Source organism: Bombus terrestris, chromosome 4 (genome assembly GCF_910591885.1).
Source record: "Bombus terrestris chromosome 4, iyBomTerr1.2, whole genome shotgun sequence".
NCBI lineage: Eukaryota > Metazoa > Arthropoda > Insecta > Hymenoptera > Apidae > Bombus > Bombus terrestris.
Genome location: NC_063272.1, coordinates 15,512,413 through 15,539,184, shown reverse-complemented (window position 1 = coordinate 15,539,184; position 26,772 = coordinate 15,512,413). Strand labels below are relative to the sequence as shown.

The 26,772-nt window shown below is 46.1% G+C and overlaps 1 protein-coding gene across 3 annotated transcripts; it reads left to right on the top strand.

The window, feature by feature from the left end:
* Nucleotide 1: 1 nt before the first annotated feature.
* On the top strand, nt 2–26,665 carry LOC100651675 (signal-induced proliferation-associated 1-like protein 1). 3 transcript variants are annotated; one of them, XM_012307821.3, is made up of 15 exons: nt 2–138; nt 237–2,506; nt 19,806–20,052; nt 20,163–20,675; nt 20,761–21,009; nt 21,091–21,489; nt 21,590–21,801; nt 21,886–22,127; nt 22,199–22,305; nt 22,445–22,679; nt 22,787–23,161; nt 23,299–23,565; nt 23,646–25,196; nt 25,340–25,534; nt 25,702–26,665. In XM_012307821.3, the coding sequence occupies exons 3-15, from the start codon at nt 19,815–19,817 to the stop codon at nt 25,901–25,903; spliced, it is 4,785 nt and encodes a 1,594-aa protein (XP_012163211.2). In that variant the 5' UTR covers nt 2–138; nt 237–2,506; nt 19,806–19,814; the 3' UTR covers nt 25,904–26,665. The 3 variants fall into 3 exon arrangements, with proteins under 3 accessions (XP_012163211.2, XP_020718328.2, XP_020718329.2); XM_020862669.2 differs by lacking the exons at nt 2–138; nt 237–2,506 and adding an exon at nt 12,638–12,838; XM_020862670.2 differs by lacking the exons at nt 2–138; nt 237–2,506; nt 25,340–25,534 and adding an exon at nt 12,638–12,838.
* The last annotated feature ends 107 nt before the right edge of the window (nt 26,666–26,772 follow it).

Here is a 26,772-nt window from a genome sequence, read left to right as displayed (position 1 = left end):
TTTCGTGATACACGTTCACTGATACGAAAAGTCTTCTGTGAAGCCCTTGCAACGAATGTGGATAGGGTCGAAGAATCTATCCAAGTGTTATCGCCCTTAAACCTATTTAGTTCTATTAAAGGTTTGACTTTTAACAAAGTTAGTAAGAAATGTTTGTTAACCCTACGCTCGTATACTTGGTGTTGATTTGTCTTATCTTTAAAATTTCAAAATTTTATGTTTTTGGTTCGAGAAAGGATGCACCCACACATGTGTTTCCATTCATCCGTCGATCCAATGTTCCGTCATGTCCGGCGACACTCCCACACTGACCGCCTACACGTATCGCAAGCAGAACTTCTATAATAATCCAGACCGTACGTCTAGACCAGTTTATTACTCGCATTGACTTTTAGTGAAATTAAGCGTGCTTACTCGTGCTAACATTTGTCACTCTCTCTTCCTTTCTATAAAGGGTGTGTCATACAATCGCGTTTCTGTAATATTCCGCGGTACACAATGTCATGCCTTTACAGTGCAGGTGATTACTCATGAATCAGCGAAATCAAATTTTTCTCGATATCGTAAGAAATGTTTACCTCGATCGTAAGTTTAACAAAATATGTAATATGGAAAGATGTATCAAATTAAAATCGTTCTTGTTATCTGTTTCGTAAGAAATGATAAGCTACCGTGTTACTTTGTAAGAAAAATGGCTGGTAACATAACCAGTTATTTTTATTACATTCTTATTAGCGAAAAAACTGTTAACTGTCGAAAAAAGAAGAAACGGGAATATGATAAATAGGAATAAAGTAATGGAAATGGATTATATAATTAATATTAGTAGTTGCGTGACACGTAAGACGTATATAGGGGAATTTCATAGATATACGTCCAGATGCTCGAATTAAAAACCATCACTGTAGGTTAATGAAAGTATTTTCTGAATAAATTCAAAATCTTGTATATTCTTGTAATTCTTTAAGTAGGTACATATACATAACATCGTTCGAACATTGACAAACGACTGCCCCAAAAACATTGTACATATTTCAATTATTTAAAAAATGATGTCTAGCAGCTTTTGTCTTCCATGGCAACTATAACCCTATATTATAATAGAACATTCGATGTTCTAATTCAATCTTAATTTCTGAATTAAAGAATTGGACACGACTGACCTGTATTACAAAGAGTCAATTCGTTGAATTACGATCGCGGTGAATCTGATTAGGACAAACGCTAGAACATTTTCAACGATTCTCTGTACGATTTTTTAGTTAGTCAGCATCATCAAACTTATGAATAAGATAGACTTAGTCGAAGAAGAAAAAAATGATAGAATCTATTTTTCGGGATATGAGTTATGACTTTAAGAAAGAGAGGAACGTAAAATTGAAAAAATATCAATCGTACAATGTGCGAGTACATATATATATTATATATAAGAAAAATAAAAATATTTGATATGTTCTCGACCGCCGGCAATTTATCCTTGTAACGAGCGGTATAGTTTCGAAGAGACACGAACGTCGAAGTACAATGGAGTGGGGATCTCGGTGGCTGTCGTCGTAATAGAAGCGAACTCAGTCGTTTTGCGGCGCGCAACCTGTTAGCGTCGTAGTATCGTGTATGGTGATACGATCTACGGTTTCGTTCCATTTAACGTTCGTTTATACGATTTCTTTGTTCAAATAGAAATCTCGTAGTGTTTCATCTGTTCACGATTAAAATCTAGAAAGTATTACTTTTACGCAAAAAGTAATTCGGAATTCATGTTCCGATATCGTCGAAGGAAAGGATACGGATCGACACGCCAGGTCCGGGTTGACGAACCCTCTGTGAAAGAGGCGGACACGTCGGTTCCGTAAAAATGCAGCGCGTCGTTGGAGCATTTGGTTAACACGCAATATACCTGCAAGTCGCGCGCGAACGATACTCGGCAAACAACGTTGTGAAAATCCAGTCAAACAAGGGAACAGTTTATTGCGTTGCACTTGGAGTAGTAAGGAAACTGATCGAGAAAAGGAATTTCTCGGTATATGTATTCGGAACGACGACAACAACAACGGCGACGACGACGACGACGACGACGACGTATCGGCAGCACATTGTTGGATCGCTGTCCTGCAGGGAATCGAGTTTCAATCTCGAATCGATGGATTTTGAAACTCAACCGACCAAACTTATATATAGTACGAGCGATCGTGCCTCGCGAAATAACCACTTTGCATCAGACAAAAATATATCGTGAATTCGTACAACGTGTTTAATAACAATACATCTGATTGATCGTTGATCGTTCGATCCGAATCCAGTGATATGTGTGAAGAGAACCGAAGCCAGGAAGGGACGCGGAGATAGGAAACGTGCGTGCTGGATGAGTGGTGTGTCAGTGGGAACGATTTCGTTTATTTTGTGTCGATAAAAAGATTCGGAAGCCGCTATATTGGAGAAGAAGCGAGAAAGCGGCGTGCCGCTCTTCTGTGTACCGCGGCAAAGGCGATCGTCGCAGCCCGAAAATGTAAGTTATCTCTGAATCAGTAGATTACTACGTTTCTAGAATGAATATTCGTTTCCGTTGCATTTCGAGCATCCGGTATGTGAAACTGTATTTGTGACACGTTTCTAAGAACGAAGTCATCGCGATACGATACGTTATACGTAGAGTAAATACACGTTCGAGTGCAAATCTTTGCTAGAGATTTAAAACCGTTTGCCAGAAATACAATTTTCCGGAAGACGAACGTTTTACGAAAGAACTATCTCCTGCTGTGAAACGCTAATTCATATTCCGCAAGAAAGTTGGGTTAATGTCGAGGAATACCGGTAGGTGAAGGTCACCGTTGTTCACTGGACGCCAATACCGTAGTACCAGTGAATTCGTGGCGCTGCAACACATACATACATATATACATACACATGTGTACATACGTTCGTAAATACGTATGTATGTACGTAAGTAAGTACATCATATACGTATATATGTATGTATTTTCTGCATGTATGAGACTTTCTGCTCATCGAGTAGCGATTTGTCATTTAAATTTTTATATTGTACTATATATTTTTTTCTTTCGCCGTTCGCAATTGATAAAACGAAGTATATACTTCTTCGCGTAACTTGGTTTTTCCAATGCGTAATCTGAACTACGATTTTCAACTCTTTTTAATCTCCAATCGTCCCACTTTTTGTTTTGAAAATGTTTCTTCTATAATCGCATATATGTACATACATTCTGTGAATGTGAGCGTGTAAGGTAATTTTTCACGATAATTATACGAACTCGTCGTTTCATTGACTCGAAATGGAATATTCGCAGGCGTGATGCGATTCGATCGACCACCCACGTGTCTGCGAAATAGCGTTAACGAATTCATTCTTGTTTAACATTTCGACAGAATAAATTAATCGAGATAAACGATTTCGTATTTTTGTCACGATCGGCGAAACGTCGCTGATCCAATATACTTCTAATATACGTACATTTATACCGGTTGGAGTCGCAAACACAGTTTACCATCCAGTACCTTTTACGATCAATATATATCTTTACAAAAAAGCGGTGAAAACGAACGTATCCCAATGTAGCCATTCCAGGGAGAGAAACCTTTGCCTGTAGCGTATAATGTTATTGTATTCCCAGCACGTATAGGCAATGGGAGTTCGTTATTACGCCTACTTCCGGTGGTCAGTTCATGGCGTGGAGTCGCTCAAGCTTTAACGGGCTGCTCGAATATTTCAAGTATACGTATATTTCTCTCGCGATTGAATATTTGAACGTGTACCAGCAATTTCTTTAACATATACGCCAAAGAATAGCTGAAAAAATACCTACACTTGCATCGATTTAAAGCATATTCTAGACTATGCGTATCTGTATAGAAATTTCCGGATGCTTAGAAACACGGACGGGACAAAATATTATACCTGAACCGAATGATTCGTGTGAAAGGCACAACCTACTATTTGAAAATTCCAAAGAAGAACGCCAATCCCAGATGGAATTTTAGAACAGCTGCAGGCGCATACCTAAGCCATACCCAGCCAGACTTGCCTCGGGTCTACGGATATAATACGCTCGTAAAGTCGATCCCTCGTCCTAACTCCGTTCCGATCGAAATTGACGGACAAAAATTACTCCTTTACTTATTAACTCCTTTAAAAACATTTTGACCGATAACTCGCACAATATCAACGACTTTCTAAACTTCTAACCGCTAAAGAGGAAAATCTTTCCGTTTACCGGTGGATGACTTTGCTCGATCCAGTTCTTTAAAATCATCATGCCCGAGATGTTTGTTTGTCGAACGTTGCAACACAGTGCCATTACTACTATATCCACCAGACACAGAGAAGAAGCGGAATGTTAGCGAGTAAACGTGTTTTTCCTGAACGACCTATATCGTGGATCGCCTAGGGCCTAGACTGTTTCCTGCAGCAATAACCTTCCCACTAGAGTCGAATATATCGTCGGTGATCGTATGCCGGTGTTGGGTTGACAGGATACAGGTTCTTTAAAAGTAATCAAAGGCAATTAATTAAAGCCGGATGCGTCGATTGACCTCTGAATAAGTTTGCCAGGGTTCGAGCACCGGAGATTTGGCCCTTTCGTTCCAACTTTCCAGCTTGTTCTTCGTCGTCGTTGGTCACTGAAAGCGATCGTGGTCGATTTAAACGCGTCCACAAACTCGTTCCATATAGAAGATCCAAGGAATTGTATATAATCGTTGTAACAGATACAAAACACCGATTGTAAGGTCGTAAGTACATTTAAGCGTAAAAACAAGATAAAAATAAATCTCGTTTTTTCACAATGTCGCTATCTTTCGACCTATTTACATTTCGATTTCAATTTGTGGAAAAGAGGAAAAATTAAAATAGAAGGAAAGAAAAAACACAAATTCAAATCGAAATAAGGCAACGAAAGGATGGAATATCCGCGTGACAAAATTCTCGTAAACGATCGTCGTTGGAATTCCAGGTCGTCGAGGGGAGCGAACTCTACCTACCTATAGACGATAGAGCATATGCTAAGTGGTACATGTAAAATAAAAAGAATTGAAATAACGAAAGGACAAGCTACGGCAGTCCAACTCGTAGGCTGAACGATATGCGACGCGGGGATCGATAATTGTAACGAAATACATAGAATTTAGTGGAAACAACGGAACGAGCGATTCTCGTTCGGAAAAATCGAACGAGAACGCAATACCTATGCACATATGTATATACTGTTATATCACAGCGTGCGGCTAACTGTAAAAACATCGAACAAGGTAGTAGATGAACGTCTAGCTACTTACGAGCAGCGTTGTCACCAGTGCGTACGCTCAAGTACGCTGCGTCGGAAAAGCACCGTCACCTGACACGCGAGCGACCACGAGACCCCTTGCCGAGAACTTTGCTTCTCTCTGCTAGGAATAGCGGCGCACCGTCTCATTCACCGTCTCTCGTTTTACTTGTTTTATGATTTGCAAGTGCTCCTTCGTCTCGCTATATATCTGTGTAATTCCGAAATAAAACGACCATCTATGCCATCTTATAAAGTTTTTAGCATCTCGAGTACGTTCAGCATCGCCCTACGATTTACAACGACGAAGCTTTCGTCAGGCGATTCGATAAAGCGGCCTGATTTTATTTTGACTGTCGTAAACGCGTGCTTTCACGATCCTTCCGTCGAAATACGCGCAACTCACGCGCTAATCCGTTACGAAAGTAACCGTGTCTTGAAAGAAACGTTCCACTTTGTCTTTTTACGGAGGTGCGAATAAAACGCACGCGTAGCATGGTAGTACGTAGCGGTTTCGATGATTTCGAAGCGACTCAACTTGCCGTTCGGGAACGCGAGTCGTCTCGACTGTTCCGACTGTTTCCGACTGTTCGGCTCGACGATGCTAATTTTAATTTCGCCGTCGCGCGTCAATTTTCCTCGAGTTCAAATTCGAGAGCGATTCGCGTTTTAAGGACGGTGCCGTATTAGGTCAGTAACATTCGGGTGTTTCTGCTCGGTGCGGTGGAACGAAGAATAATAATAAGAGGAATCCAGCAGCCTTCTCCTTCCTCCTTATCCTCGATTCTCTCAGTTGGGTTAGGCTTGCCCCGAGTGACTCTTCGAAGTAACGGCATCTCGGACGGCATCCTCTTCCTTCTCGTTCGACTTTGCGCCTCCGAATACTCTCAACGTTCGCATTCACCGACAACAAGCTCCCCTCCGCCTTTCTCTTTTTTTTCTTCTTCTTCTGCTCCTCCTTTCCTTTTTTCTACTCACTGGCACGCACGCACGCTGCGTTACGCGTCAAGGGACGTGCTTGCCTGTGGATCGTGAATGCATCTGAGAATTTCTTTCCGGCTGTGAAAGTTTCTTCCCTTGGATACGCCATGTCTGCACCTATGAAATATTTTATCGATAAGAGACGTTTGCCCGTAAAATACGCGAACGCGTCAAATCGATTTCCTATCGTTCTCGATCCCCCGATGACGCAACACTCCGAGATGAGTAATCGCCTCTCGGCCAGTGACTGTTGGTATCGTAGGTAATCGGCGAGGAAGTTTACGTCGAACTTCGACTAACGATAATCCGTTCCACGAAAATCAACTCGAACGGCGACCAAGGGTCGAACGAAACGGCATTCGAACCTTACGTTCGTTCGCACAAACAAATCGTCGAAGTATGCGTCGCGTGAACGAGTAGCCGACGTTTTAGCGTTATATATCTATCTACGCGTTGAAACGCGTCGTTTCTCGGGTTTCTTCGGCCGATGCCAGGAAATCTATATAGCGAAGAAATCGTAGAAACGAGACGTTTCGCAAATCGGCTTCACCGCGCGTCCCGTTTCAATTTTCTGGGTCATGGTGCGAGCACGGTGCTCTTTCTCGGCCTTTCTATTTCGGTGCACTCGACTCCTCGTCGTCCAGCTTGTCTTCGCGTCATGCGTTAACCTCGCGCGAACGGAAACATCAGATTTTTGTATTTTCGATTCGCTCGGTCGCCACAGCGGTATCTTCTCGCGAACAATTTCGACAAATGTTCGAAGGCTGTGACAATTCTTCGCGATCCTACACAGACTCTGAACAGGTGGCGCGCAATTCGAAATTCCGTTGAAATCGAATCGAGTGGATCGGTTAGTCCAAAGAAAAACCGTGAATCGAGTGAAATCTCTGACCACGCTATTCGACCGTAGTTCGATCGACGCGATGAATGAACAGTTGCACGTGCGTTCCTCGTTGGAATGTGACGAACGCGGGCCAACCGTTGGCGATAAAGGCGGTTTTGACCAACGTCCGTTGGATTTCAGGGGTGAGAATCGAGCGATATTCAAGCAAGGTACACCCGTGACGAGATATCGAGGCGGCGATGGCTTTCACTGAGCGCGACTGTCCTAGAAGATAAAACAGCACGAAACGAGCAACGTAGTACCGCGACGGGTATGCCTGTACCTAACCTTTACGACCGTTTGCTGCGATTCAGCTTACTTACCGAAACTCGGCTTACATCGAAATTCACGGAGAAACGAAAATTTTCGGCAACGCGTCCGGATAAAAATCGGCACTCGCGGACGACGACAGTGGAAAAGGGAAAGTCGAGAAAGACGAAACGCAAACGAGTCTTTGCTTTTCACGATTCGAGTTATTACGCTATCTCTAGTAATCCTCGTTCCCGCTTTCACCGTTTTCGCGGAAACAGCCGATCCCAAGGAACACATGGACAATACGTAGTTTGCGCGTAAATCGTCGTCTTTGTAATCGTTCATCGTTAAAGTAGAAAGCAAATTTACGAACGAATTTTAGATACCTTTTACCGGAAAGTTGGAGATCGGAAAACCAAATGTACGCCGGTGCATAATAAAAGGAAGTAATAGAACGCGAATAGATTCCGATACGAATTGCGCGAAGCGGCCGATGTTACGCGATCTTGGTTGCATCGAGTACCGGACACGAATCGTTACGCGTCGAACCTTTCGTCGTTCCAGCGGTGCTCAAGAAGATCGCTTCGAGCCGATAACGAAGCTGGTTGCCCTGCCAGCGGAACGCCTATGAATAAGTCGGTTTCCTTGCGTAACGCATCCTCGGACATGCCGCGCCGCGATCCTTTTCCTTCGTCTTTCGTTGATATTTTCTCGTAGTACTCGGAAACGTCCCACGTTCGAAAAAAGAGAAACGGTTTCTTTCGCGTCGTTTGCGATCCACTGCCTCTTTCTTTCGCGTCGACGCGCCAACAACTCGTATCGTCAGTCGTCGTATATACAGCGTAACGCCATATCGAGGCGTTGTTCGTCGTCCTTGCCATCGTGTCCTTTATTCCTTCTTTTTCTCTTTCTTCGCAAACAAATACACAAGACGGTGTATCGCTGGGCTTTCGCGATCCATTAAGCTACGTATGGTGTAGCGCGTCGATAGGCCCGCTGTGAGAGCAAAGCACGCTGCGACTCGGTCAAACTCAATTCCTATTCTTCGAATAATCGTTTTACGGGAAAAAGAAATTCTTGTTCGAATAGAAATCGCATTGAGTAAGCTACGTCGTTGATTAAACGGGCGCGCGGGGGTTAGGTAGGTTAGGCAACTATGGAAGAACGGGTGAAGGAGGAGAGAGCGAGCCGAGGGGCGGAGGGAGTGTAGGGGAGGACTTCCGGTGCTCAGGGCCGTAGCTCGCCCTCAGCGTTTATTCTCGACTCCCTTTCTCCGGGCAGTACAAAGGACTCTCTCCGGATCGTCTCGAGAAGCGTCGCATCATCGCTAAACGTGTCTCGAAAGGAATCGCCTTTAGTTTTTCGAAGAAAAAAAGGAAGAAATCGTTCATCCACCAGATGAACGCGCGCTCCTCCGTATTTCTAATATCTTCGATACTTTACGTTTTACGTAAGTGCGAGGTTATGCGTTACAATACGTAGCGGAAGCAGGATAATTTTCAAGCCGGTTGCGTTCAATGCCGTAAGTAGATCTCGTTTGAAATCTCTCGTTCAGATTAGGTGGAGGGACCGCTCGATGATACAGCGTTACGTATCCGATGGATATAAAACGGAGAGCGATCGTAAATCATAGTCTGTGAAAAAGGCATACCGATACCAGCGCGGCCGCGGCTCTGCGATCGACTAGCATTAATCGTAATTAGAACTCGAGAAGCGTCAAAGCAACAGTCGGTGTGTGTCGCATCGATCTCACGATTTACATCGCTGCGCATACAATGCAAGTACGAAGTTTTCTTTATTTTTCCAACAACAGTTTCTTCTCCGATGCTCGTCGCGGTGTATTCAAACGTGTAGTCCTTTGTCTGTCATAGACGAACGAATCGGGGAACGACCGAGAATCCTTTGCTTTTTTCCTCGTCCGAATATCGGTAAACTCGTTTGCTCGTATCGTACGTATAGTACGATAAGGAGCTATCGTACATTTCGAATAGCGGCTTCTCGTTCCAACGAAAAGCTCGAATACGTTCGAGTCGAAATAAACGGAGACTCGCGCGTCGTCGCGTCCGCCTTTTCAGACATCGAGCATGCCTTTGTTTCTCAGCGGGAGCCCGTTACCTTCTCCTCTTCCCATTCCCGTTTTCTTAGATTCCAGATCGCACTTGCTACCCCATCCACGTGATTTCTTCCCGGTTAAACGTTGAACCATTTCGCGCTCTTCGTATCGATACACATGGAAAAAATATGGAGACTGTGAAATATAGCAAACACGATAGATCGCGTGTTTATTAAAACTTGCCTCTCCATCGTCTTTCCATCGGCCGCTAGGCAACTTACAATTATCCGCGTTGTTCGTTTAAAGTTTCAAAATTGTTCTCGTAAGACGATGTTAGTTGCGCGTAGATATCGACGCGCCATACCTTTTCGTGGGATGGATTTTCCAAGGCAGAGAAAAGAAACGCTCGACGTTTTCTTTCGGCGGGTCATTGACGAATGAACGTTTCGCTGCCGAAAAACGATCGTACCACGGAAACGAGGGTAACGACCGAACGAACGAACCGAATGGCTGTGTATTCTCAGGCGAGTTACACTCACCGCGTGCGGACTCGTTGCGTGGACGGCTGCCAACTTCTCTTCACGATTCTCGATTCCATCGCGAAGGGTCAACGATCGAACGCGCCTTGTATTTCGCAGCGAGAAAGAAATCTATCGAACGCGATTTATCGAAACGAACGGCCTCCGATTACGTTTCGAGTCGGACCGTGACCGAGTAGGAAAACACGCGTGGCTCGTATCTCGTACGTATCGTTCGCATCTTCGCAAGCTCGATCGCGTCTCGTGTGGTCGCATTCGAACTCGACGTTCGCCCGAAATATCGTATTACTTTTATCGCAAACGATGCACAACAATCATCGCGAGACGAACGTACGTATTTATAGATCGTCCGTTAAAAATCACGTATCCGAAGCACAACGGTGGCCAACGGACAGGCTCGTAGTACGGGACCGGTCTTTTAATTCTTTCTTTTTCTCAGTCGCTCTCTCGCTCGATAAACGCCCTCCGTACTCCTGAACGTGCTTACGGACGTACTCGTACTTATTGGCATAGACCGCTGCTTTAAGAACAACGCTGTGCCACAAAACGTCCTGTCGCGTCGACGGACGACGTAAGTACGCGATCGATGAAACTTCGAACGAAATATAGCGTAATTATTCGTTCAAAATCAACGAGTGGAACAGCATATATATTCGTGAGTACACATTATGTGTGCGTTGTATTTACGAAGTAAAGTTTGCTCGTGAAAAAGAAAAAAGAAAATAGAAAAGCAATCGAAACGAGACAAATGGGCGGAGAGAAGAAAACAAAAGGGCGAGGAGGTTGAAATTGAAATCTAAAACGCAGAGAGAAATCGTGGCATATGCCAGAACCTCCTGCAGTGGAACGAGAGAATGAACGCCGAGGCTCAGCTTTGCGATCGCCATATGTTCCTTCGGCTATCTTTGATTCGCTAGGATCGATTAACGAACGTACTAATTCACCGTGGGACGTATCGCTAGAAATCCGTCGTACTGTTTACAACGCAAACGCAAACTTTTCCACGTTTCTTCCGGCGTTTTACCGTTCAAGTCGATCGTGTTCGATTTCCACGAGTTGTTCGAAGACAGAATATATCTGAAAAACTGGCGTGCTCGGCGCAAAGATCTCGCGAGTTCCTCTTTGAAATTCTACTTTTCGATTCGCGTATAATCGTATCGCGCCCTAACCGAATTACCTTCTTCGTTCTACGATAGCGTTCAGGTTCACCACTTTTGCCGATGCACACGCGTAATCCTACGCGCGTTCTAGACATCAAACGCGCAACCTGCGATCGGTGTTACAGGACTGTTTATTAGCCTATCTATTAAAGGAATCGCGGAATGCCCGATCGAAATGTGCCGTCGATGCGTTCTCTTTCGTGATCGCGAAATCATCGATCGAACGATCGGCGTTGGCGCGCGTGGGCCATTCCTGCGGAACCGTTCCGTTTGCGTGACATCGCGCTCGATCACCGAGACGCGAAAAATGCGGCGCTGAGATAACAGGAACCAATAAGTACGTATAACGTGCTCTTTGTCCGCCGTATCTCTGCCGTTCTTTTTCCTTTTTGTTCCACCGGCCACAGCGATCTATCACGAATATTCGGCCGCGTTCCTCCGTGAAACCGCGAACGTACCGAGCCAGTGCACGTTCTCCTTAGCCAAAGCGGGCCGATCGTTTATCTCGAGAACTCGCGCAAAATCTTAGGAGGAGAAAGAGAGGTAGAAACGTTCGAGGGAAACGAGGAAACGACGCGTGCGAACGATGCAAGCTCGATAAATTTCGTATCGTGCTTAGCATCAACTTGGTCGTTATTTTTAGTCGATTAATCGTTCCAGCCGCGTTTCATTCCCCTCTTTTTCGTTCGAGTACGAAGAAAAAGGAAGTCGTTGACCCGATACGTCAGCCTTGCGTAACAAGAGCTTTACACACGTGACCCGTACGCTAATCTTCGTATGTAGGCATGCCGACCGATACCAGAGGAAAGGAAAGAAAGTGACGACAAATATGCGTCTGTGGGAGCCTGGTCGAGTCTGTGCTACGAAACCGATAATATACGACGCGGCCGAACGACGAGGTGCCGAAAATTATTCCAGCCTGTGTCGTCTCTCGTCGCGTCTCTTTTACCTCCTGGGAGATCCGAATCCCTCTTTAGCTTCACGTTGTCCTACGTTACAACTCGTCGAACCTCCTACGTCGTTCCAAAAAAAGAAAACGATCTACCATCGCGCGTAGCTCGCCTACGCATATACTATGTACGTAGACTCGTGAAATTCTTCTACCGGATTAAGAGACGCTTCGACCAAACGTACGAAACAATTAGCATCTCGTTTAAAATAAATACGTCGACTCTGTGAAAGCGTTAGGCGAAAGAGTCGCGTTGTCCGTGACGTAACCGGTATACACGGTTACGTAGGATTCTATCGGCATCACCGATGACGGTACAAGATCAAGATCAAGATCAAGATCGGGCAAAGGCAGGGGCGAAGGGGAGGGGAATCGTGCATTACCTCCATCCCTACCGCACCCCTTGGTCGAAACACGTCCGAGCACGTTGATACACGACGTAACATTCATTCGCGATCTTACCGTTGTCAACCGTAGATACTCTCTTGTTCGCCGGTGGGTCAGTCGAGTGACGGAGTCGGTGCAAAGCAGTGGCGATTTACGATTCGGGGAGATATCGATGCCGATTAAGATTAAGATCGTGGACAGTATACTGGAGGCGATGATACGACTCACGCCGTCCCCGAAGAAGACAAACGAGATAAATTACAGGAAAGCGAGCAGAACCGCCGTCGAGAACCGCCGAAGGATGAAAACGTGCGCAGAGGCTGTCTGCGAAGCGTGGGAATATTTGGAAAAGACACAGGTACAACGCCGCGGGATCTTTTCGAATTTTGCAATTAACGCGAACAAGCGCGCGTACGTGCCATTCCGAGCGCGATTATCGGCAATTCGAAAAAATAAACGGCCACGAGGATAAATAGGCTCGCAAGGGCGATGGCAGGGCATTCCGGACGCGCGTTACGTAAGAAATACCGACGTTTGAAACGGGGTTTGTGTTAGGCCATACATATACAGTTATATAGGTAATCGGGAAAAAGAGAGAGAGAGAGAGAGAGAATAGTTGGAAAGGAACAAGGATCGCTTTGAGACTCGATCCGCGTCGTTCGGCATACGTATATTCCGACTGACTGCTCTTACTGCTCTTAGCCATCGTATGGGATGACTCACGAGCCGAGGAGAAGAAACTGCCCGCCTCCGACCAGATCCCGCATTCCTCCTCGATTGTCCCAATTTGAAAGAGCGCATTCCTGAAAGCTTACTAGCGCGGGTCGCTGCAGGACGCGCCGACGTATCCCATCTTCTTCTTCTCTTCTTTATTCCAGCGTCGCCGAAGAATATCGAATCTATCGGCATCGCGATATTCGTCTCGACACGTGGATTCGTATCGACGCGATATACGTCCGAAGCACACGTTCGTTATCTCGACGACGATACGATATTACCGTAGTAAAGATGGTAGGGAATTTCGCTAACTCGGCCAACGTAGAGTGGAAGGCAAAGTCGCGCCGATTTATATGGAAACATGTGGTGACCATGCGCGTTCGGTAGCTCGCGAGAGAGCTTCCCCTAGCGAGAGCGCAGTCCCGTCTCTCGATCAACCAACAAAAAAGCGTGTAATCGCTCGGCTGGGGACCACGCGCATCCACGCAGACCTCCTTTGCGTAACTTACGCCGTGGGGATCTTCCTTCGTTGTGGTAAACGCGTTTATCGAAAACGCTGAAACGCAAGATAGTTTGCCAGGCGATTTTCCATGCGTCGTCGCATAAATAATCGCGTATACGTATATATCGTATACCGCCCGTATTTCCATTCGTTCGGCGCGACACGATCGACAAAGACGATCGACAAAGACAAACCGAGAGAAGACCGACCGGTCGCAAGTTCGTTGTCCCGACTTCCTTTTTCCTTCTCCCTCTTCCCTCTTTCCTCCCTTCTTTTCGGTTCTGCGCCCCTGTCTCCATTTCTTCCTTTGCAAATGTTACACGTAGATACGGCAACGATGCAATTTCACCGACGCAGTCCATCGTTCCTGACTTTGTCAAACTCTGTACAAGTACGTATCCCGATCGATGGTTCCGCTCGTACGAACGAGCACAAGTCGAATCGCGTCGGAATTATCAACGCGCCAACTTTGCTTCGAAACGTACTTAATCGATAAAGGTACATGCTCGCGATACCTGCTCATAGCATTTGCCGTTAACATTTCGAGGATCCTATGCTGAGAAATCAGCCCGAATTGCCGCATATTTTTGGAGCGATCGAGAAGATTCAAAGGGTCGCTCGGGAAGTTCGTTCCGAGTTACATTTCGATTCGATATACGGCCATTGAATTGTATAGGTACCATTTTGTTCCACAACTTTTCCCCATTTTTCGCGCAACTTCAATATTCCATCCTTCCAACTTTCCAATATGATTTTTTATGTCGATCAGATTCCTTATAAATCGGAACGAACTTTCCGAGCAGCATTTGACAAGCGTAATATTTTATTAAAAATCAACGAGCACTTTCAAAGATACTCCTAATAACGTTTTTTCGCGTGATATGCTTAGAAACAATTTGCCCGATGGAGAGGTACTGAGCAAAATTTGTTATTTTTTTAAATTCCTTAAAAATCGGAACGGACTTTCCAAACAGCGTTTGACAAGCGTAATATTTTGTTAAAAATCAACGAGCACATTTAAAGATACTTCTAGCAACGTTTTTTCGCGTGATATATACTTTGAAACAATTTGCCAGATGGAGAGGTACTGAGCAAAATTTGTTATTTTTTTAAATTCCTTAAAAATCGGAACGGACTTTCCGAACAGCGTTTGACAAGCGTAATATTTTATTAAAAATCAACGAGCATTTTTAAAGATACTCCTAGCAACGTTTTTTCGCGTGATATATACTTTGAAACAATTTGCCAGATGGAGAGGTACTGAGCAAAATTTGTTATTTTTTTAAATTCCTTAAAAATCGGAACGGACTTTCCGAGCAGCATTTGACAAGCGTAATATTTTATTAAAAATCAACGAGCACTTTTAAAGATACTCCTGGTAACGTTTTTTCGCGTGATATATACTTTGAAACAATTTGCCAGATGGAGAGGTACTGAGCAAAATTTATTATTTTTTTAAATTTCTTAAAAATCGGAACGAACTTTCCGAGCAGCATTTGACAAGCGTAATATTTTATTAAAAATCAACGAGCACTTTTAAAGATACTCCTAGCAACGTTTTTTCGCGTGATATATACTTTGAAACAATTTGCCCGATGGAGAGGTACTGAGCAAAATTTGTTATTTTTTTAAATTCCTTAAAAATTCGAACGGACTTTCCAAACAGCATTTGACAAGCGTAATATTTTATTAAAAATCAACGAGCACTTTTAAAGATACTTCTAGCAACGTTTTTTCGCGTGATATATACTTTGAAACAATTTGCCAGATGGAGAGGTACTGAGCAAAATTTGTTATTTTTTTAAATTCCTTAAAAATCGGAACGGACTTTCCGAACAGCGTTTGACAAGCGTAATATTTTATTAAAAATCAACGAGCATTTTTAAAGATACTCCTAGCAACGTTTTTTCGCGTGATATATACTTTGAAACAATTTGCCAGATGGAGAGGTACTGAGCAAAATTTGTTATTTTTTTAAATTCCTTAAAAATCGGAACGGACTTTCCGAGCAGCATTTGACAAGCGTAATATTTTATTAAAAATCAACGAGCACTTTTAAAGATACTCCTGGTAACGTTTTTTCGCGTGATATATACTTTGAAACAATTTGCCAGATGGAGAGGTACTGAGCAAAATTTATTATTTTTTTAAATTTCTTAAAAATCGGAACGAACTTTCCGAGCAGCATTTGACAAGCGTAATATTTTATTAAAAATCAACGAGCACTTTTAAAGATACTCCTAGCAACGTTTTTTCGCGTGATATATACTTTGAAACAATTTGCCCGATGGAGAGGTACTGAGCAAAATTTGTTATTTTTTTAAATTCCTTAAAAATTCGAACGGACTTTCCAAACAGCATTTGACAAGCGTAATATTTTATTAAAAATCAACGAGCACTTTTAAAGATACTTCTAGCAACGTTTTTTCGCGTGATATATACTTTGAAACAATTTGCCAGATGGAGAGGTACTGAGCAAAATTTGTTATTTTTTTAAATTCCTTAAAAATCGGAACGAACTTTCCAAGCGATTAATATTATATTTGATATATCGGTAACAGTTTCGTATTATTCAAGCGCGTAATATAAAAACACATTCGTAAGATTTCGTTTATAGTATCCATTGCTTTTATTGAACGGTAGTTAACATTTTCATAGGATACCGCGTAAGGTATGTAAGATGCGAATTTGCCTTTAAGACCGCAAAGTGTTTTAAGGTTCCCTTGTGCGCGTGACTTTAAAAAGGAGAGCGGATTCGAAACGACAATTTTCAGCAAATGGTAGGCGTGCGGCGGTAATGGCGATAGATGGACATAGGTAGCGTCGATTCGAACTTGGAACGCTGGCCTCGGCTATGAAACTAGAATCGCGTCGCGGCCGAATGACGCGAGCGAAGGGAAGCAGTAAGTAGATAGTAGGCCGTTATCTCGCAGAAGCCGCGCCACTTTCTTTCAATGAATTCGCAGTCAATGAATTCGCACGATTAAAATAGATAATTAGCCGTTGGTTGCGTACAAGCTAGTTGCATACGGTTGCATCGCAGTTGCGATCAACGGGCGGAAACCAGTAGAAAAACCAGTATTTTACCATGGTAATGGCGCTCGATGTTATTACAATCTCTCGCTGGCAGCCTCGTTTACGATCCCAGAAAGGGGCGAAATAATATTCTATCTAGCGTGGCTTTATACGGCCGTGCATTTACGCTCGAGGGATTCGTGAAAAATGCGTGCGATTCCTTTCCGCAACCGACGTCTGACGGAAAACTCGCTTAACAGGGAACAGCGATTGTTGTTGCGAAAAAAGGCAATTGTTTCTTGGTTCTCGTTCCCAGAGAACAGCCATTTGCCATTATCGCGAAGCTCGATTAAATATTTCCAAGAGCTTGCTACCGCTGGCGATGGTTCGCGTGGTTAATCATCTGGCACTCGCGGAAGGGAGGCGGCGACGTCGCGTCACCTCCGGTCGAGGGAATCGAGAAACGAAGAAAATTCGTGGACGCAATTTCCACCGTACGGATCTCGGGGAAAGCTTTAAAGAGGAAAGGAAAGACGAAACCTGTAAAGCGTGTGCGCGCATTCTTCGCGCGCGACACAACAGCTTCGCGATACGCTCTCGTAGACCGTACGAAGAATGCCAAGCCAATTTACATAACTAGTTCGGATGATCGGCGTCCGTTTCGCGCAACACCTAGTCGAATCTACTACTACGCTGTACACGCGCGTACACGGCTACACCCGCGTTTTTATTCGTATTTTTAAGTCGCGTGCCGTCGCTCGCCTAACTCTCCTACAACGTGGTAACATAACGCATCGTATTTTCGTCCGCAGGCGCAAGCGAACGTCCTCAAATCTCACCAGCACGATGGTTATCGCGTAACATATCTAATACGTGTGGCCGGTGTGTATCGCAGCCGCCTGCCATATCTTTTCAACGTTATCGCGAGAAAGATAAGCTGGTCGACGAAAAATTGTAACGTTTATCGGACGAAATCGTAGTCCCTTTCATCGTGGCTTCGTAACCGTCGTAATAACGTTTCCGGGAATTGCGTTACGGAAAGAAACACGTGCGAATATCTTTTCTCGAGACCGATTACCACAGACCAGATATTATTGGCCTGCTCCACTTTTTTTCGTCCGATCGTGTTTCCCCGTTACGCGGAGAATATCGTTGCTCGTTTCGGGTAATAAAAAGCGAGAGCAACGGCAGAACGGTGGAGGTAAAGCGAGTTAGGTGTATTACTTTTTTACAGCGTTGGACAAAAATTCGCGTCAACGATATAGCTGTGTCGAGGAGTGGCCGAGGTTCGGCCAGCGTGGTTTCCATTTACGTTCTTACGATCACACGTACGCGAACGTCGTGTCACGGATAGATCGGACGATACAGCCGCGATGAACGATGGTTCTGCGGTTACACGCAACTCGAACGTTCCCACAACGCAACGCGCGTACGTAAAAGTCGTCGTACAGGTTCTTCGGTGCGCCTTCGATGATTTCTGTCTCGTCTTTAACGACACGACCCTGGTCGACGAACGTCCAGCAATTCGATACTCGAACTGACGCGACACGCCGTTCCGTTCGTCGTTGTACGACGTGTTACGCGTGGCAGAATGTTTACGAAGCGACCAGAATAGAGAAAGCTTTGCATCGCGATTTTGGAGAATCAGAGCGGAGGAACCTTTCGAACGAAAAAAACCAGAACGTTAGCTTCCGACGCGGACTTGGCCTGTGCCGACATCCGGCGACGACGGCATCGTCACACGGTTGACGGGATTCTGAATTCCCTCCTCTTCTACTTGTCTCGGTTTCGTCATCGCTCGCAGGTTCTTTGCAAGTACGTACGTATTTACTCGGACGCGTTTTCTCGACATGTACGTACGCTTCTTCGATTTATTAATTCGAAGCGTATGCACACGACAGTCGCAACGGTAACGAGCAGCGTGGTTAATATCTGATTTGCCGAACAAATCACGTAGAATTCTGAGAACTTTCGCACGGTGTATAATCTCGTTGGAAAAACACGGAGGAGCATAGGCGCACGCGCTCGCCTACGAGATTCGACGACGAATCAACGTTTCACGGTCGCGATCGCCGCGTAAGTGCCATTCGCTCGGATTTTAAAAACGCCGGACGGGGCGAGACGACGGTGACGAAGCACCGAGGCGAAACGGAACCGACGAGGACGAACGAGAGAACGCACGGAATGCAACAGGCCACCGGGACAACGGGCGACGATGATCGTTCGCGCCAAATACCTCGAAACCACCTCGATCATCGTCGCTCCGTTAGCGCGCGTCGCGGTTTCTTGCTGCGCGGATCCTCCTTCGTATTTGATCGTTCTTGATATTCGAATCGGTGGCCTTCGCTGCGCAAAGCGTTCGTGGCGCTGCGTGGCGCTCGTGATCCAGAGAGGGACGTGGGTGAAACGCGCGTGCGCGTCATCGATTAATCCTCGTTTCGATCGTTCGTAGCGTACAAACTACGAGATACCGGTTCTCTTTGACAATGGAAAATCGCCCATTCACCGAACGCATCTGAACAACAGCGGCACGCCCGCTTGTAAGTGCGCGTCGTGATTCACCGACTGTCACGATTCTCCCTTTCCGCGCGCACTCTTCAAACCGCGCTGTTATCAGCGTGCAAATACTAGAAAATATCACAGCTATGCCTGTGCATAGATTTCATCAACGTGAGAACCTCGTCGCGGCGAAGAAGATAAGGAAGTAGCTGGAGTTGGAGAACGACGATCCTGAGTGGCGGCGATTTATCGGATTCGATCGGAGAGTTGGTCGCGCGATTAATTTCCGTCGCACGTACTTGCACTCGTAGCTACCGTTTTCTTCGCAAAAAGACTAGCAAAATACGAAACCCACGAGACACGGTCTAGATGCGTAGGCGCGTGCTCGCGTAGAACGTGCACGCGTAAGTAGGAATCTGATTAACCGTCCTACTTTGGGTCGCGCTTCTTCTTCGCGTAAACCACGCGCACGGAACGATTTCCACGAAGATCCGCGAGATATTTACTTACTTTCGGTCTAACGATTTCGCCCGCTTTCCTCAGACACCGTTCTCAACGTTATTTTACGCTCTCGGTCGATCGTTGTTGACAGAATGAAGAGATGATCGCAAGCCTACCGATACACAGCGGCGGAGTCGGCGGCGGTGGAGGAGGAGGTGGTGGAGGTGGTGGAGGAGGAGGAGGCGGAGGCGGAGGTAGCAGCAGTGGGTCGAGTAGCCGCGTGGGTCGTGGTCTGGCCCTTCATAGGTCAAATTCGAGTTTAGAGCTTCCTCACAGTCCAACGGATCCTGGGTCTCGCGTACCGGAAACTCCCCTGAGGCGGGAGTATGGATCTCACGGTAAGTGACACGTACGGCGTTACTGCGTAAACTGAAGGAGCAAAGATTTCGATTAGAACCGATTCAGCGTGGTTGAAACGAGAGTCAGAGATTGAGGAATTCGCTCGCAGGAAGCATCGATGTAGTGGCGCAATCGGTAACGGTCGGAGAGAATTTGTTCGCGATGCTACAAGACTTGAGGCCGTCGACGTCGGTGCCGACGGCGACTACCCCCCAGGCATCGGATCAACGGTGTTCGGTTGGCATGGAGTACCTGAGACGCGTACCAGATGGGCAAATGGTCGTCGATACGGACGAAGTCTGCGGCCCGACCGGTAACTCCAGTCCCAAGCTACGATTGAAGCTGCAGAGATTGTGGGGTGCGAAGGCCCAGTCCCGGCCCATGGAGGAGAGCTGCAGCAGCCCTGTCGGTGTTTCAGCCGACGTGGAGGAAAGGCACAGAAGGCGAGCGTTCGCTCACTACGATTGTCAGTCGCTGACGGCGAATCTCGGCTACGCGGCCAAGCTGAGAGGTATTCTGCTCGCCAGAAGAAGGAACACCGCGACTGGCGCCTCAGCCGCGAGTTCCTTCAGAGCGTCGACTCCCGACGAGGCGCCGGAAGAGGACGCCGGTGACGGGAGAGGTAGGTAGCAGCCCCAAACTGGATCATACGCGATCGGATAACGCGATCGCCCGACTTCAAGTCAACTTCTGACTCTTCCGCGTAGGTAACAATTTACTGGAATCGTGTCCCTTCTTTCGGAACGAAATCGGCGGCGAGGGAGAACGGGAGGTGGGCCTTACTCGATCCTCCCCGGGCAACGGAGTTCACAGACCATCTTTGTCGTACGGTGTCGCGGTTTTGGAACCAGCGCCCGGCGAAACATCCTGGAAGCATAGTTGTCCTCTGCAGAAACGGCCGCTACCTATCGAGAGCATCGACGAGGGTGCTCATTATTACAGACGGTATTTTCTCGGTAAGCTCGAGACGCGCGACAAACGATCGACTCGCGACTTACGATCAACGAGTAACGACAACGTGGACGTGGTTTGCTCAGGTCGAGACCATCAGAATTGGTTCGGTATGGACGAACAGCTGGGTCCGGTTGCCATCAGCATTCGAAAGGACGCCAATCAGTATAGAATAATAGTTCGCACTTCTGAGTTGTTGACGCTTCGCGGTTCGGTGCCGGAAGAAGTTCTCGGTGGTATAAGGCCACAGGGCAGGTTACCGACCCGAGAATTGCTGGAGTTAGTCGCGCCGGAGGTTCAGCTCGGTTGCCTCCGTTTAGGAACTCCTACCGCCGAGGAAGCTTTGGCTAGATTGGACGAACAGGGACTTTCTAACAAATACAAAGTGGGCGTTCTGTACTGCAGGTCCGGTCAAAGAACTGAGGAAGAAATGTACAACAATCAGCACGCCGGACCTGCCTTTCTCGAGTTTCTCGACACTATCGGTGAGACCGAATCCACGCAAAAGATCCCTTTTCTTTCTTCGTTTCGTCGTATCGTAATTCCACGTACTTACGCGTGTGTTACGTTGCATGTGTACGACAGGTCAAAGAATCAGGCTGCGAGGATTCGAAGGGTACAAGGCCGGTTTAGACACGAGAACCGATTCGACCGGCACCCACGCAGTCGCCGCGACCTATAGAGGGGCGGAAGTAACTTTTCACGTGTCAACGATGCTACCCTTCACGCCGAATAACAGACAACAGTTGCTCAGGAAGAGGCACATTGGAAACGATATAGTCACGATCGTTTTTCAGGTAAGCTATATTCGCTTGCGTGACGCGGGCATCGATCGTCCAACCATACTCTGTGTGATACATGTGTGTCGTTCGGTACGATAGGAACCCGGTGCGTTACCATTCAGCCCGCGAAGAATACGCTCGCAATTTCAACACGTTTTCATCGTGGTCAGAGCGGTCGACCCATGCTCCGACAACACTCAGTACAAGGTAGCCGTTTCGAGGAGCAAAGAAGTACCAATTTTCGGGCCACCGGTTCCTCAGGGTGCCACGTTCACCAAGGGAAAAGCGTTCGCCGACTTTATCTTGGCGAAAGTGATCAACGCGGAAAATGCCGCGCACAGGTAGCAAACGATATTACGCATTACGTTGCAAGATAGCGTGGCAAACTTTTCGTAATTATCCTTCTCCGTAGATCCGAGAAATTTGCCACCATGGCGACTAGGACGAGGCAAGAGTACTTGAAGGACCTCGCTAGCAACTATTCTTCTACCACGATGGTCGACACCGGACAAAAATTTTGTAAGTTGTTTTCTCATCCTACGATTTCCATCTTAATCTTGACCTTCGCCTTGACCTCGACCTCAGCCTCAACTCCGACAAGCCCAACCTCGACTTCGTCCTTTCGAACGAACAATCCACGACTTATGTTTTCGTACAGCTATGCTGTCGTTCAGCAGCAAGAAGAAAACGGCCGTACGTCCGAGACTATCTTGCGACGCTTTACAGCGTGGCGCGATATGCTGGCAGGTGATACTGGAAGATAGCAATCAAAACACGGATTCCTACCTAGGAATAAGCATTGATACGATCGTCCTGATCGAGGAACACTCCAGACAGATCGTATTCGTTACTCCGTGCGCCAGCGTACTCGGATGGCATGCTCAAACAAACAGGTGCCGATTTTTTAGTTTCTCGATTCAGCGCGATGCACTTGTACGTAAAATGCGCACGACGCGAACGAAACTACCTTGTGTATCCTAATTCGTTCGCTGTGTTACAGCTTGAGATTGTACTATCATCAGGGAGAATGCATTACGATTCACGTGCGAGGCGATTACGGGGAAAGGGACGAATTAATGGAGATAGTGGCACGTTTGCGAGCAGTAACTCCAGGATCCCCAGCCACGGAACTCTCTTTGAAGAGAAACAGCCTGGGACAGTTGGGTTTTCACGTTCAACCGGACGGTGTGGTGACGCAAGTCGAAAGTCTGGGACTGTCTTGGCAAGCGGGATTGAGACAAGGATCTAGGCTCGTCGAGATTTGCAAAGTAGCTGTGTCCACGTTGAGTCACGATCAAATGGTCGATTTGTTAAAAACGAGCGCTCAGGTCACCGTGACCGTGATACCGCCCAACACCGACGGTAATCCCAGGAGGTAAGACACGCGAGATTCTTTCCTGTATTCGTCGACGTATCATTTTCTCGCCCCTTCCTTGTCTGCCCCCTTATTTTCCTTTCTCGCGTCTTCTGTCATTCGTTGTTTTTTCTTTTTTCGTTTGCTACGGAAAACAGAGGATGTACGTTGCAAAACTGCCAGTATTTGTCAACGAACTACGAAGGTGACTACGAGAATGTAACCAGTCCCGATAATACGCCGACTCAGCAGACAGCCATGTCTCATCAGAGACGTTACGAGCGATCGTTCAGTCCGCCACGATCGAGCAACAGTTCCGGCTACGGGACAGGATCTAGTTCTAGGTCGTTCAACGATCCACGCTTCCCCATGGAGGGTACAATGACCAGTAGCAGTAGCGGGCATAGCAGCAACGACGATCGTTGGTAAGAATGATACAGCCGTGAGTTTAAATAGCGCGAGTATTAGTTTAAAACTAGACATCTTTCCCGTTTCTTGCGGTCAGGTACGAGCTTTTGGAGCCACAAGACCAAGAGGGCACTGGGTACCGTACTAGTACCGGTACTCCTCCACCACCGCTTCCAGCCAGACAATCATTCCAGATGATCGCTTCGAAGTCTTCGTCCCAGAGGAAAGACAAGGAATCGCATTATGCGAGTAGCAAACAGTTTTCAGAGAATTCGAAACATCATCACGGTCAGCAACAGCAGGATCATTATGCGAAAGATGGCAATTACGCGTCATCGAAAGCGGTGCAGGCTGATAACAATGCGAGACACGATAGCTATCAAAGGCAATTGGACAATGTTCATCGTTCCAGCCAGGATCACGTTTCCTCGAGTTACGTGAAGCTTCAAAAAGAAAAGTATGAGATGAACAAGCAAGAAAATCTGTACGCCTCTCAGAGGGAACTTCAGAAAAACGATATGCACTACGTTACTCACCAAAAGTTGAACTCGTCGAATTCATTGCCTTTAGCGCAGAACGCGTCTTACAGCCTCCCAAAGTCTAGTAGTAATAACAATCTTGGATCTAGATGTAACGAGTACGAGCAGCAGCAACAACACGACGGGAAATTGGAAAGAAATTCTAAATACGACGCGCAAGACGAAAAGGTGCTGCTGCTGGATCGAACGTCGTCCAAGTACGAGCAAGACGCGAGAGCCCATGAGAAGAGAACAGCGGCGATCAATTACGAATATGCCGAAGAGATATACGAGAGACGAAACAGCAAATACGATATGGATATCGGCAAGTATGAGATTGAATGTCAACACGGCGTTACCGAAAGGAAGCACACCGGCAGCGGTAGCGGCGATAGCGTGGAACAAAATCGAGAATCGATCAGATACGAATTACCGCACGAATTTAAAGTGGGGGAGAAGGTTACTTGTCTAAAAACTAGCATCAGCGAGAGACCGGTCCCTCACAAGATAAACGTCGAGTATCGTCAAACGAAAGACTTTGCCGCGAGTCTTCCACCGGAAGTTAGAATTGGCGATACCGGTGGTAATTGCCTAGAGGTGGCTACTCTACCCAGCGAGGACGAACTATCCAACGGATCTGGAAGCGTATCACCTCGACTGAGAAGAGCAACGAACAAACATCGACCCGGAAATCTGACCCCTTCGAGCGGTGGTTCGAGGAATCAGAGTCCCAGGCCGAAAAGTGCGGGAGTACGAAATTCTCATAGAAATTCCGCGAATTTAACTTCCAGCACTCTTCAAGAGGATCTCATGAAGCTGATCAACCCCGATTACATGGCCGATGATGATCAAATAACGAACAATAACGTAGCCGGAAACGCACTCATCGCCAATCATAATCCGAACAAGATCAACAACAATATACTCGAGATTCAAAACAGGTGTAGATCGAGAGAAAATTTATGCGGCAACGGCGGCAATGCGTTGACCGTTCTACCAACGAACAGCCAAGAGAACGGAACCGGATCCGAAGTAATTCTGACGATGGCTAGACCGGCCACGGTCATTTCGAACGCAAGCACCGCGTCCAGTCCTGCGCCGAGCGAGAACAAGTTGTCGAAGGAAGAGAGGTAAGCACTGCTCATCGATATACTATCCTACCGTACAATATCGTACCATACTGTACCGTACAGATACGATAGATCTTCGACCTTCGCTTTTCTACATTATAGAATACACTATGTGTGTGTGTGTCTGTAATCTGTGAGTTTAGATTGTCACCGCGTGTTACCAAACCTCCCCATTCGATTTCCAAAGCACCGACCAACTTGACGTCCGTCAAAGACGCGAAAAATCATAACGATACGGACGTGGATCGTTGGCAAAATCACCACGTGGATTCTAGATCAAAGCAGCACGCCCAAGAGTGGTCCGACGACAGACTTATCGATGGATGCAATACCATCGCGTAAGTTTAGCGACGCGACGTTCAATCTCGTATGCGCTACACGATATACGACGTATATCAATCGCCAAGCATTTTTCCTTCAAATTCTCTTTCTCTTTTCTCTTTTCTCTCGAATCTACCACTCGACACGCCTGTTCCAATCAACCACCGCTTTCTCTGTGTTTCAGAAATTCCGTGTCGGATTTGCAGTCACATCTGTCTACGCTCGAACTAAGAGTAGCCAGAGAGACACGCCGAAGGCTTTCCCTGGAAGACGAGGTGCGTCGTTTGCGAGACGAAAATCGACGCCTGCAGGATGAAAGCCACGCGGCTGCGCAACAGCTTCGACGTTTCACCGAATGGTTCTTTCAAACGATAGACCACCAATAATTCCAAAACAACGAAATTCGAATATCTTCGTTCGAAGACAGTCGCGTCCAACCAATCGTTCGTTCTTTTCTTCTCTATTTTTTCTCTCGTTTTTCTACGATCGTGCTGCCAAGTCACACGATCACCCTTCTGTAACACCAGTATTATGCTAGTTTTGCGTTTCTCCGGATTTAAAGATTAAAGGGCGCGAATCAAAGGCGTACATCGTTCACGATATCGCGAGCGCCGCACTCATGATTAGTCTGTATCATAGATTTAGTTTTAGATAGTTATAAGGGTACAAAGTAAGTTACCATCGGATTGCGCTCTATCCAACTTCGATCGAACGTTTAAAACTAAGAGCTAGCGCGTAGATAAGAGATAGTAGCACCGGTTTTAGACACCGCGTGCACTCGGAGTAACGTTGCTTCGTTCGCGATGTGCGTTAATCACGATTACGTATGTTACTTTGAAACGACCAAATATTCCTAGCTGTGTAAGAATCATCTTAATTCATTCGTAATTTATTACGTATTTTTTGTATCACCGTTAAGATTAAGGAATCATTTCCGTGCGTGTTCAAAAGTTGAGAAACATTCCTTGTTCACGAAACGCCATGTCGATCGTTTGTCTTGTTTAACCGAGGCATATGCGTACGTTTATCGCCAAGAAGTTTATTATTATTACGATATTCTTCGCGAAGACAAAAAGACACGGCCCGTCGACGAGCAGTCTGTAAAAAACGATGAGACCAATCGATAATAAAAAGAAATGCACACTTCACTGAGAGGATCGTTTATTTTTTACGAATACAAATACACACGATAAATCAAGATGGAATCGTTTCGTAACCTCGAGGAGGAAGATCGTAACGCGCGAAGAGAGGAGAA

Bases quoted from the DNA above. Each gene is read 5' to 3' on its own strand.
- LOC100651675 (XM_020862669.2), top strand. From the start codon at position 12,653: ATGCCGATTAAGATTAAGATCGTGGACAGTATACTGGAGGCGATGATA. The intron at 12,839-19,805 runs GTACAACGCCGC...CGTTGTTGACAG, and splicing joins AATATTTGGAAAAGACACAG to AATGAAGAGATGATCGCAAG. The intron at 21,490-21,589 runs GTGAGACCGAAT...TGTGTACGACAG, and splicing joins CGAGTTTCTCGACACTATCG to GTCAAAGAATCAGGCTGCGA.